The sequence below is a fragment of the Ovis canadensis genome, chromosome 7 (genome assembly GCF_042477335.2).
Source record: "Ovis canadensis isolate MfBH-ARS-UI-01 breed Bighorn chromosome 7, ARS-UI_OviCan_v2, whole genome shotgun sequence".
Classification (NCBI taxonomy): Eukaryota; Metazoa; Chordata; class Mammalia; order Artiodactyla; family Bovidae; genus Ovis; species Ovis canadensis.
The window spans coordinates 32,391,297-32,404,793 of NC_091251.1; the positions used below are offsets into that span (position 1 = coordinate 32,391,297).

General features: G+C 40.1%; 1 protein-coding gene across 4 annotated transcripts in view; it reads left to right on the forward strand.

The window, feature by feature from the left end:
- The window catches only part of NEO1 (neogenin 1), a 237,560-nt gene that overhangs the window by 172,564 nt on the left and 51,499 nt on the right, over positions 1-13,497 (forward strand). For all 4 annotated transcript variants that reach the window (XM_069595573.1, XM_069595574.1, XM_069595575.1 and 1 more), the window contains 5 exons: positions 436-590; positions 4,734-4,882; positions 5,290-5,428; positions 8,275-8,324; positions 9,278-9,425. In XM_069595573.1, coding sequence (XP_069451674.1) covers positions 436-590; positions 4,734-4,882; positions 5,290-5,428; positions 8,275-8,324; positions 9,278-9,425 — 641 coding nt within the window. The remainder of the gene's footprint in view (positions 1-435; positions 591-4,733; positions 4,883-5,289; positions 5,429-8,274; positions 8,325-9,277; positions 9,426-13,497) is intronic.

Sequence of the window (13,497 nt, forward strand, 5' to 3'; positions counted from 1 at the left end):
CAACATTCTTTGATAATTTTCTGTGAAAATTGGATCATACCTATAATCACCTTCTGTTTGTTTCCCTAAACATAGCCCCTTAAAACTCAGTGATTCTTAGAGTGTACAGAATTGGTGACTAGCTACCCTATTTGAGATGGCACTGAGAAGACTCTTGAAAGGAAGTTGTGATTATGACCAACAATATCAGTGATGTTTAAGCAAGAACATCAGCGACTTCTCAGACATGCGTGACGTTGCTGTTAACCAGTGTCTATATTCCAAGCACCATTCCACCCCTGAAACTTTCCTTTTTTTGAGAGTTAATTTGACTTAAATTTATTAAGATTTTGATGTAGTGTGGTATCTATAGATATTGCAATGAAAATGAAACTGCGCATTCTAGAAATTTCCATAATCAATGTTATTTCTTTCCAAATCCCTGTTTATCCAAAGGGAACGTGTTGAGAATACCAGTCGCCCGGGAGAAATGCAGGTGACCATTCAAAACCTAATGCCAGCAACAGTGTACATCTTTAGAGTTATGGCTCAAAATAAGCATGGCTCTGGAGAGAGTTCAGCTCCACTACGGGTAGAAACACAGCCTGAGGGTAAGTCTCCCACCTGTCTGTCAGCCCCACCTGTAGCAAGACCTGTATGAAGGGCTATCTTAGGTATAGCCTGGCATACCTTAGGTGTGCAGGAAATAACAGTGCCTCACTTTTAGGGATGTTAGTGAATTAGATACAGGAGATCAAGTTAACTGCATCAAACAGCAGTGAATAGTGTACAACAATATAATTCTGCTGGAAGACGCCCAAATTTTACTGATTCTTTGGACCCAGTTCAGATGCCGTTCTAAAATCTTCCTCTGATCTTATCTAATATTTTTTTCTACAGTCCTAAGGTACATTATGTATTATTTAAGTTATGAGATGTATTATTGTACATCTTCCTTGAATTATGGTTATGAATGTATTTCATTAATTTTATGGCAAAGACAGAGTATTTGTTTGTCCTTTTATTTCCCACCATGTCTAATGCAGTACCTCACACAGGAAATAGGTATTTAATAGTTATTATCAGTGGAATTGCCCTGGTCTTTATACATACCATACTCTTCGAAATCTCTTCAAGGCTTTACCTTGGACCTGTTGTCATTTGTGCCAAATAATGTTACTTCCAGTTACATTTCTTAAGATTTTTCCAACTGAAATTAGTGTCAAGTGAATTGCTTTATAAATGTCTTCTATGTCTTAAGTTTTGTTTTTTTAAACTATAGGTCAGAAATTATGAGAAGCAGTCAAATTTAGAATTAATGCTTTTCTCAGGAAGCTTTCTTCTACACTTGTACCTTCTTTTAACACAAGCCATTGTTTTTTGGGGGAGCCTTCTCCAGTTTTCTTTTCCTATTAACTGCACTAGTGTTTCTGTGTTAACAAATTTGCAGTAACAAAAATTTTACTGTAGCTGAGGGGAATGGGTGATGAATTTGAGGAAGCTACTGACTAGGGTACTAAACAGATTAAATGTATTTACCACTGAAACTGTGGAAATAATTCAAGGACTCTGCCTGATGGGTGGAATAAGAAAAGTCAAGAAGCTGTGGACTTTCACTTTCTAATGCTGCAGTAAATCGTTCACCCATCAGTTACTGAGGACTTCCTCTACCAGGCCCTGCACAAGCTATCAGAGATGCAGGGGACAGGACAGGAATCCTCCCTTTAAAGAATGAGCAGTCAAGATAGGAGGCCATTCATCATCTCTGTAATAGGGCATTAAAGGTCAGGAATCAAACCCAGGCAACAACAAGAGGACCCAAAGAGAGCCAGGTAGGGGGTGGGGGTGCTGATTTAAGGAAAGAATGTGTTCTCACTACTGGGAAAGGATGTTGAGTTTCACAATTACTGTGTTCAGATAAGAGCAGGAACAATCTGTTCGATTTTGGACTCAATTTTCCTTTATTAATTCTCACATACAGGTGTCATTCATGAGAGATAATGAAATACAGAACAAGGAACAGTTATTGTAAAGTTAGGTAAATCAAATCTGTTTCATGTTTTCCTAGGAAAACATGAAACCCCGGGCTGGCCTTAAAGCATTTGGCTTAGAGCAAACATTCTTGGGGAAGGAAACCGCTTGACCCAATCCCAAAGCTAGGATTAGCCGTGTCCATGCAGGGTGAGTCATGATGAAAATGAGAGAGCCCACTGAATTTGATTGAGTGCAAGGGTTCCATCCCGGGGCCGTGGAACTTCTGAAGGTACATGAAAATATTTGTGTGTCTGTACGTACTCACGCTTGCCTTTGGGAAGAACCAGTGGCTTTCTTGATCACTTCAGCACCTAAAGTCAGACTGCTGAGAATTACAGAACTAAAAGGGGCACTGTCAAGTTAGAGATGAAAGAAGAGGCTTCCTGAGTGCCTGCCATGTGCCAGGCACTGTGCTAGGCAGCAAGATGTAAAGATGAGTGAGACTTCTGTTCACAAAACAGTCTGGTGCCAGACAAGGACTGACAAGGACTGATAAATGGGCAGTATTGTGCTCATTTATTCAAGGGAGTTTGATTAAAAGAAAGTGGCTAAGAATATAGGTATGAGAGTGGGACCATGAAGAAAGCTGAGAGCCAAAGGATGGATGCTTTTGAACTATGGTGTTGGAGAAGACTCTTGAGAGTCCCTTGGACTGCGAGGAGATCAAACCAGTCAGAAGTAAAGGAAATCATTCCTGAATATTCACTGGAAGAACTGATGCTGAAGCTGAAGCTCCAATACTTTGACCACCTGATGCAAAGAACTGACTCAGAAAAGAACTGACTTAGAAAAGACCCTAATGCTGAGAAAGACTGAAGGCAGGAAGAGAAGGGGACGAGAGAGGATGAGATGGTTGGATGGCAGCACCAACTCGACGGACATGAGTTTGAGTAAGCCCCGGGAGTTGGTGATGGACAGGGAAGCCTAGTGTGCTGCAGTCCGTGGCGTCACAAAGAGTTTTACATGACTGAACGACTGAACTGAAGAATATAGATGGAAGGAGCAACAGCTTCTGGGGAGACTGTTTAGGAGATGCAGGGTGACTATTAACATGTTTTGGCAAAAGAGGAGTCAGTGGAAAGAGATTTCATCTGGATGTGTTCAGCCTGGAGCGCGGGTGGGGGAAGCCAAAGTGTTAAGAGTCAGCCCTTGGAAAATATTTTACATTTTTAGCTTTTCAAGCCAACTTAAATTTTTTCACATGTTTTAATGCCACTGTATAGACAAAAGAATTTATTAGTGCCTTTTTTAGGATCATATTTGCCTATGTTTAACCAGCAAGTATACTGAAAGTGATTTTAAGGGAATTTGTTCTGTTTTCCTTCCCTTTTAAAAAGTTAGAGGAAAGTTTTCCATAGCAGCAGAAGTGTGACAAATCCCACCTGTCAGGCTGTGCAAAATATGCTCTTAACATTAAGTGAATAACATGATTCATGACTAAATAAAGCAAACAACTGTCAGAATAACCATATTCAGGTTTCTCTACTTTGGTAGCTGAACTAATCTTAAGCTGTCATGCTGTTATTTAAGAAAGCCAGTTTGTTTTACATTTTGTTAGTTTTTTTTTCCCCTTTCCTTAAGTCTAATGGATGTCTGTTACAAAAGTGCTGGCACCAGAGAAATGATTTTCAGATGCAGAGTGTCCACCAAAGTGTAGACAAGGGCAGCTGCCCAGGATTTGTATATAAATTGGGACTGGAACCTGACAGTCAGACAAAAAGAATACAGTGAAAAAGTATGTAAACTGGGCAGATGATTGGTCAATCACTCATGGGGTCTTCTAGTCACATACATGTAAAGCACTTACTGCTGGACTGATAGCAAACATCAATAAATGGTAGCTCTTTTTAAAATGAGTGTTAATCCAGTCTTATTCCCTTGCTGTTTTTCTTCTGTACGTGCGTTCATATGCTCATTCTAAAGGCAAATCTGGTCATGTCTTGTCATATTCCTGCTCATAATTTTTCAGTAATTGTCTAACACCTAGAAGAAATGATCCAGACTCAGAGCAGGGCCTTATCTGGCTCTTATCATCCTTTATAGCATTCTGTATCCTTTTATCTAATCCCTGTTTCAGCCTGAACCATATAACCATGACAGCTGTTTTCTCACCTGTCACCCCCATTGACTAGAGCAGTATCTCCTTTGATGTCTGAGGAAACTGTTCATTCTTTCGGCTCCCTAAGTCTGCTTCAGTCCTTCCCTTTGCTAACTGCCCTACCCAGAGCAGAATTATGTACTCTCTTCTTTCCATTTTCATTACAGTTGTTGCCTAGTCTGCCAGCACTTACGATCTTCTTTGTAACTGTATGTCTGACTTCCCTCTAGACTGGAGTTCTCTGTGGGCAGGGCCTCTGTCCATCATTCACTGTATCCCCACAGGCTGTCAAGAGAAGGCTCCTTTCTGTGATGTCTGCCTTTGTGTGCTGCAGTCCTGCTGCAAAATAGGATTTTATAAACCACAAGAATTCTTCAGTGTTCACTTTTTTCTTTGAATAAATTTGAGATATTTCACAGATATTTTTTGGTTTGGGGGTCATGAAGAGGGAAATCATTTAATTATGTATTATCCTGAAACCTCTTGAGTCAAATCACTTGTTTTCTTAGTTTAATTGTTTTTATTGTTTTGCAAACATAGCCAGGGTGCCATTATTGCTGAGAGTGGTCTTGAGAGGTACAATAAATTTTATTGATGTCTTGCCATCTTGAAATCTTTCTAGTTCAGCTCCCTGGCCCGGCGCCCAACATCCGAGCGCATGCAACTTCACCTACTTCCATCACTGTCACCTGGGAAACACCGTTGTCTGGAAATGGGGAAATTCAGAATTACAAACTGTACTACATGGAAAAAGGGACTGATAAAGAACAGGTATAATATCAAGCCTTTTTCTAATGCATTGATTGGAGTAGTAGATTTGAAATATACTTCAAAAACTCAATACCTGCTTGTCTAGAAATCTGAGGAAAAATATGTATAAGAAATGATGCGTTGATAAATTCTGTTTCTTAATACCAGGGTTCATTCTGTAGTTTTTGCCATCACCGGTCACTAAACATTATTAAGAAGTATTTCTCAGCAAATTGCCAGTGTTTATGATAAATTTGCTTTGACTATTGAAATAACGTTCTGTAAGAGGGATAAAAGTCTGCATTGTGTCAAATATAGAATTTGTATAGTTAATTATTTGCTTCATTTCTTTTGGCTTGAGTTGTATATATATATGTGTGTGTGTGTATATATATATGTGTATGTGTGTGTGTTTTATTTTACTTAAGGATGTTGATGTTTCGAGTCACTCCCACACCATTAACGGATTGAAAAAGTATACAGAGTATAGTTTCCGAGTGGTGGCCTACAATAAACATGGTCCTGGAGTCTCTACACAAGATGTTGCTGTTCGAACTTTTTCAGATGGTGAGTTTTCTTCCTCTGGAACAGAATCCCGAGCTTGGGGGCCCTGGTGGCATAGTAACAAGATCACGGGCTTCGATATCAAGAAGATTTGGTTCACATACCAGTTCTGGTAGTGTGACTTCAGTCAAGTCACTTTAGATGTCTGAGCGTGTTTCCTTACATGTGAAATTTAGATAATACCAGCTTCATTGGGTGGCTATAAAAATCCATTGAGAGGTCATAGAACATGTAGTACCTGGTACTTAAATAGCTTCTTGGTGTTTTATTTTTAGTAGATTTTTTTGTATAAGTGAGTATTATTGCTTGTTCATAGAACAGATCATCCAAGGCTATTGGAAGGCTGGCCTTACTCTACATAGCAATTATATTTCCATGCCAAATAGGTCTTTTAACTCCTTAATTATTTTGTGACAGTTTATATCTCACTGTTATTTGCTTAGACCCATGGCCTAAAGCAGTGGTTTTCAAAGTACAGCTTGCCAGTGAAACTGAGCAGGTCAAGACCCACATTTTTTTAAAAGATATTTTTAGAGTAGAACAGAAAATAACAGTTCATTGCACTTAATGTATATATTATATCCTGAAACTCAGCTAAATCCAAATGTTTCAAAAATGTCTTTTTCCTAAAAATGTGTGTATATATTATAGCCTTTACACTGAATGTCTAAACAAGTTTTAAGAGCTGTAATTTGACTCCTTTAAACAAGTGGTGAGACATCACATCACCGTTGGAGCAGACTGACATCATGTGATGTGTTGCATTAAGAAAGACATAGCTTCATCTATTTCACCTGTGCCATATCCCTGCCAAACATGTTTTAAGTATGATCGTGATGAAACAACGAGACATACATCCAAATTGGTGGACATTCTGCAAAAAAATAAACTAGCTTGAATACTTTAGAAAATATTAGTCTAATGAAAGAAACTAAAAAGAGGAGTCATTATAGGATTAAAGAAAAGTAAAGACACATAGAATTAAATAAATCATGTTTAATCTTTGATTCCTGAATCTGGGAGTAAAACCAGTATAAAGACACTCTTGGTACAATTACTTAATGATTAGGTTGGTATAGTATCAGTCAGTATTAAAAATTAGATATGTTATTAGGCATATTAGATAATAGTTTTGTGCTGATTAGATTTTAATGTGATCATTGTATTATGATTTTGTTGGAGAATGTTTTCTTAGGAGATGCATACTGTAGTATTTAAGGGTGAAGTATCATAATGACTGTAACTGTCTCTCAGCTCTCCAGAAACAATATGTACATAGGTAAATATGTATAAATATAATGAGAGAAATAAAGCTTATTTGGCAGAATATTAACAAGTGGTAAATGCAGGAAAAGAGTATATGGTGTTCATTGCATTCTTGCCACTCTCTGCACTTGACATTTTTCAGGATAAAAAGTTGGGGGAAATAAATGCAGACTGTATTTTGGTTAGCCTGTGTTTAACATAGGCCTTTAAATCCACCCATGAGCCACTTCTAACTGCATCAAGTGGGTTGGCATGCTGGCTACAGTGCCTGTTGCAAGAACTGAATGTGTCTCAGCGCGGTTGGTTAAGGGCAGCACTTTGGAGGAAGAGAAATCTTGGTTCTTATACCAGTTGAGACAAATACCTTGAGCAAGTTAACTCCCCTGAGCTGCAGCTGTTTTTTTTTGTCATCTATAAAGTGAGATAATAAAGAAACTCCTTTGTAGGATTGTTGTAAGGATTAAACTACCTGCCATGTAGGAACAGGAAGCAGATCCTAGCTGTGATGGTGGTGGTGATGTTGAAAGAGAAGACAGCAACAACAATTATGTTGGTGCCTCTGCAGCTGAGTCAGAAGTTCTTAAAAAGGAGATGACTGAAACCATCCATGGCCTTTTTTCAGAACCCAGGCCCTCTGAATCTCTGGGTTGAGAGGTCTCTATCCTCTCTGTCCTCCAGAAGACTACACCACAGTGGGCACTGAGTTACATGTCTGGTCACCAAGTGTCAGAATGGAAGGGAGAAATTTCCATGTGTGGATTAGGAGAGAAAAGCTAAAGTCGGCATTTTGTGGTTAGAGAAGAAACTAATCAAGTTTTCTTAAATTTTTTTTCTTTCTATAGTTACTACAAGAGAAGACACTGGAGGGCATATGTACAATAAATTTTGAGATACCCTGTCTTATATTCTAAAATGTGAGAAACTAGTTATACAGCTGTTTTGTAACTAATAGTCCCAAATCTCTCACATCTGAATGACTATTTCCTGCTATATAGTTGCCTTCAGAAGCCAAATGATTACTTAACTGGACTTCCATTGTTTAACAACTCTTTGCTCTCCTTGAAACTGCCTTCAAAACCAGTTTAGGAATCCCACAAGAAAGCCAAGGTTGTTGATTTGTGTGCATCACACTTTGGACTCATAATGATACTACCCAGCTGATTCACTTCCCATATTTATTAGGCTCATTTCCAGAAATTGTACCCCAAAATAAAGAAAACTATTCCCAAGCATATTCAGAAGAATACATTGAAGGTTCAGAATATAATTGGGCTCTAGAAAAGTTTAGAGTCATCATCGTATCCTTGAAATAAGTATCTGACTTCCCAAAGGTATATCCTGACTTGGGTATGGATGTGTATATGTGAATGTCTCATTTTAAATGACTTATATATGGCCACACCTTATCCAAATACTGCCGTCAACATGAGGACACTGGCTCCTGGGTTAGACTTTCAGGTTGCGTATCAGTGTTTGAGATGTGCATTTCTATAAGGTCTGGCCAAGAACAGTCACATGATGTAATTGAAATTTAAATTTTTTTTTCATTTCCTTTCTGTTTTTTTTTTTTTTGGTCTGTGCAGTTCCCAGTGCTGCTCCTCAGAATCTGTCTTTAGAAGTAAGAAATTCAAAGGTAAAGCTTTATATTGCTGTTGTTCATTTTTACTGGTAGCCTGTTAGGCCTCAGGAGGGCTTATAAAGAGGGAGATTCTCTATCAAAACAAGCATAATCAAGCAGAGAAAGAAAGTGACATAGATAATACACTTGCCAGTTTAAAGCTAGACTTAGATGCCAACTTTGGTTTATTCTGTTTAATTTTACTGCCTTTCTCTAATGCCAAAATTACTTTGGCCTTTCTGCAAGTATGCTGCTATTATTATGTAAACCATGGCGTTATAGACCTTCAACATCCAGTACCTTGGTGATGCGGTTTATGATACTGGAGCCATTTAGTACTGTGAGGTGAACCCAGAGTGAGTCAAAGGCAGACAGACATCTGTCCTATGGTTACACTGCTGTAGCCAGCTCTCCTGGGCAAGTTCACTGTGCCCTGAAGACCACGTGTGCCTCTCAGATGCCCAGAGCCCCTCCTGGGCTGCATAGACAACTGAGACAGGCAGTCCTTTCAAAAAGTAATCTGAGACTCCTTTTCTTTGAAGAAACAGTCAGCTGATGATTAACAGTCCCCTCGTGGAAAAGTTTTAGATGGAGACGACCTAATTCCACTCTTCTTACCGTAGAGGCAGGAGAGACCCTAACACCGATTTACTGCCTCATCCACATGCCTCTGGCCTCGTGCTTTCCTTCAGAAACTTTCCTGAGACTTTTGCCTGGTAGTATCATTCTAGCAAAATAGATCAGGTGCCAGAGTGCACTGCCCACAAACACAATCTCCCCATTCCCTCTTTGAGGGTTTTGAAACTTAAAACCATCTTTGAGTGATTACCAGATAGCTTAGTAATGAAACTCTGAACACTCTGCTGCCTTCGTATTCCTTCTCTTACACGGTGAATTCAGGGTGATGATACGTAAAACAGGACCGAGACTTGATATGTTGTCTTTCCCTATAATCTTGTGTTTCCTAGAGTATTGTGATTCACTGGCAGCCACCTCCTCCAGCTGCACAAAATGGACAGATTACTGGCTACAAGGTTCGCTACCGAAAGGCTTCCCGAAAGAGTGATGTCACTGAGACCTTGGTGTCTGGGGCACAGCTGTCACAGCTGATTGAAGGTAAGCTGCTTTGCATGTAGGCAAAAGCTCAAAGATAGTGTCTCTCTCAAACTTTGAATTAACATTAGTCTAATGACTGCTCTGGGCTGTTGACTTACACAAATCAAAAATGGTTTAAAAGAATGTGTAATAGTTCAGTCAACTTCTGACCTGGTAAAAATTGTAAAATACACTCTTACAGGTTTTGCCTGTTCTGTGGTGAAAATATTTTCATGTATTATCCATGTAAACAAAGCTACATAAGCAGAGTCTTACTCAGTCTGGGTGGTAGCAGAGGCCTACAAAATCATTTCTACTAACACTGATACCACTTGGGTATCTGTGACCTGAAACATTTGTCAGTGGCCACAGCCATGCAAGGTGAATGTTTGTCTTCAAGGGTACCTTTCAGTTTTCTCATTTCCTCACTTGAACCCTGCAGCTCTAAGCTGCAGCAGATAAAGACGACTGACGGAGTGTTGCTGAGAAATCTCACCAAAGGAGCATTACTGCAAAACTGGTCATGGATGTTTTTAAAAGTCAGTCTGATTATACTCCAGACCCAGATGAATAACATTTCCCAAAGATGAGGCTTTTATTTTGAATATTTAATAGTAGGTACTTATTATATACCAGGCACGGTTCTTGTTTCTAGTAAATAAAAATAGATACAGTCCTTGCCCCTGAGGAGACTATTCATTTTCTGAATGAAACATTTGATGTATAAGCAAAATACCACTTTCTTAATAAAAATAGCCTTTTGTTTATCAAGAAAATTCTTGGATTTAAAAATTATATTTAGATTCATTCATTCATTTAATAGACTTTATTGAACTTTTATATAATGATGAGCAAAAGCTATATCTGCACTTAGTCTCTCAGTCGTGTCTGATTCTTTGCAGCCCCATGGACTGCAGCCTGTCACGCTCCTCTGCCCATGGAATTTTCCAGGGAAGAGTACTGGAGTAGGGTGCCATTTCCCATTCCAAGGGATCGTCCCAACCCAGAGATCGAACCTGAGAAGGTTGTTATTTGTTATGCCCAAGTCGCGAAATCTCCCAATGACCACCAGGGAGCCGATATCCGATGCAAAAGCAAGAGAGTTATTACCAAGCTCGAGCTGGGGCTCCCACTGATACCGACGCAGCAGCCTTAGGGAGGAGCCCTGAGCTCTGGGTTACATTGCTTATATAGGGTATTATCGCCCGAAAAATTCAAAAAACGGGAGTCTCCGGGTCTGATTGGTCACCTTCTGGTGAAGGGTTAGCTGTTGAGTTCTGATTGGTTTTCCTTTCCCAGGCTTGACCCGAATTTCCCGGGCTGGCCAAGGGTGTTGATTGGTTCGCAGGTGGTGGGGTGAGGTCAGGGGATTTCCAAAGGCTCTTTTCCCGGAACCTTACAAAATGGAGTAGCTTTGATTCTTCATTCCCCCCTTCTCTAGGATCCAGGACAGACCCAATCATGGGTCTGAGGTCAGCTCTATATTGTCGCCTGCTAAGGGGACCATTGGCAGGGCCGCATATTGGGATCTGAGTACCATGAGCTGCACTGTGTTGATGCAGTTTTTAATGAAGGCCACTAGTTAGTTTAGTAAGCATGGCCTGAGGGTGAGTAGCAGTAACAAGATAATCAGGGGCCCCACCAAGGAGGATATGAGAGTTGTAAACCAGGGGAATGAGTTGAACCAGGATTCAAACCAATTTTGAGACATTTTTCTCTTTTTTTTTTTTTTTTGACTCAGCCCTTTTCTTATCTTGGCCAGGGACTCTTTGACTACCCCCGAGTGATTCACATAAAAACAACGTTCTTCCCCTAACACAGCACATAGGCCCCCTGAGAGACTTCACACTCAAGATACTTTTTGGGAATTGGGGCAGAGGTCTCTTTCTTCTGTAACTTCTTCCTGCTGTGCATGGGCGTAGGCCTGCCTAATAGAGCAGAAGTCTCTCTCTACCTGATCTAAGTTGGGGTTTTCCACATCTGAAACCAGCTTCTACCCTTGTAGTAACAGCAGTTTAGTTGGCCCCTCTCAGAGATGAAATAGACTAAGGGCCAAACAGGAGACCTAACAGGATGGTCATCTCTGGTCCCCGGAAACAGAAGGCAACATTTGGGGTGAGGGTTGCAAGCTTTGTGACCCCTTTTGATGGGTTGGTGGTGAGTCAACAGAGCTGTGCTCCAGGAATCTTGTGTTCAGTCTGAAGTTACCATCTTCCACCTGGGTGGGGGCTCAAAGACATTGTTATGCATATTTCTTTGAGTAGGAACCAGGACTCTGTCTGGAGGCTGTACCAACCTTTGATTGTTTCTGTTTTTGTAGACCCTCCCTTCCCTGCTTAGCAATTGTTTGAAGCCCTGCTTTGGAATTCAGCGAAGGCCAAGGAGGCTGAACAAAGTCTATATCCTACAGATAAGAAATAGAGAACACAGAACAAATCTGCACTCCAGAGCCCCAGAGTCCCGCTCAGTTTTAATTTTAGGGAACTAGGCAACTGTGACTGTGATAACTTCCTGTCAAAATGGGGCATAGGACTGCCCCAGCTTGGAGTATAGACACTGAATTGGAAGTATTTCTGAGTTCCAAGTTTTAGATCTGAGTCTTGTATGATTAAAATCATAATCTCATTTCTTTTTAGAAGAATAGGTCTGAAACCCAGTCTGGACCTGGCACTTCAGGGAGACTTGTAGCCATGTAGCCAGTTGCCTAGTTTTATAAAAAGTCAGGTTAGTAGCTTCCAGCAGACATTGTTTTGAAAATGGTGGCATCCAAGCCTGATACGACTCAGAAAACTCAAGGGTTTAGCAACACAAGGTCTAATCTGAAAGTATACTCATAGCATCACCTAGTTATTTCCCAGGATTATCTGAATCATAGCTATTCTATTTTGACTTTTAATTGTAAACTTTTCCTTAATAGCCAAAGCAGATTTCACTGTTAATGACGTCAGTTTCTCTAGGTATGAGAAGATGCAAGAATTGGGACTCATAAAATATTTTCCTGAAAAGATCTAACTATCTGAAGGCCTGTTCTGCCAGTTTTTCCCAGAGCACAGAGTGCCTCATTCCTGATTTTCACCCTGAACTCCTTTTTCAGGGGCGTTGAAAGTCAGCAGTTGCAGCGGTCATGGTTTAATCTTTGTAGATGTAGATGGCGAGTGTCAGTCTTCAGTTGGCAGAGCCCCTTTTTGCTCATAAACTTGATCATGATTATGAGGGGGGCAGTTCATGACCATTTTATCCCATGGTGCTGAGAGTGTCCATTCTCAGGTAAACAGGCCACTCAATATGCTGTTACTGGACTGGGCCATAAAACAGTATCTAAAATTCTGTGGACCACCTGTCTTACTAGCTTTTTGGTCCAGGAGAATATTCCCTCTTGTTGCTTCTTGCCATATCTAGAGTTACACTGTTACCATCATCGATCTCATATGGGACTATATATTATTCTATTAGAGGCCTCACACACATACAGTGTAAGAAACAGCAATTTTGTAAAACAGGTGAAATACAAATGACATAGCCAGCAGTATTAGTAGTCACAAGTAAGACTTATGTTAAGAACTTCCATTAGATGTAGCCCAGTATATCTTCAGGTTATCTGACTTAGTCTGCCCTGTAGAATCTTTATCTTCCAGGGAAGTTATATATTGGCACCATCTATAAGGAACATAGCCCAGTTTTCTAGTGTCACTAGACTGATTATCTTTAGTTTGATTTAATTTTTTAAGTAAATTTTTTCAGGGCCAACCAGTTAGAGTCTCGTAATAGAGAAATTTACCAAGGTAACCCAGAACTAGACACAGGTTATTGGCCACAAACCCAACAATTGGATTGATTTTGAAACTAGCATAGGATCAGGCCTATGATAGAAAAGCATTTGACTTATATGCAAAGGTCTAAGAAGTCAAGAAAACATAAATGATCATACGAATCAGGTCCAGCATCTTGGGGAAGCTGTCTACCTCTGATGTCGTCGTCTTCTCATCCTGGTGTAGTGTGGTTTCTCCTGATAAAAAAAAGTCCTTCCATCCATGTTGGAGACGACAGTCCCTTAAATTATGTCTTTTTCCAGTCCTGGTTGCAGGTCATGAGG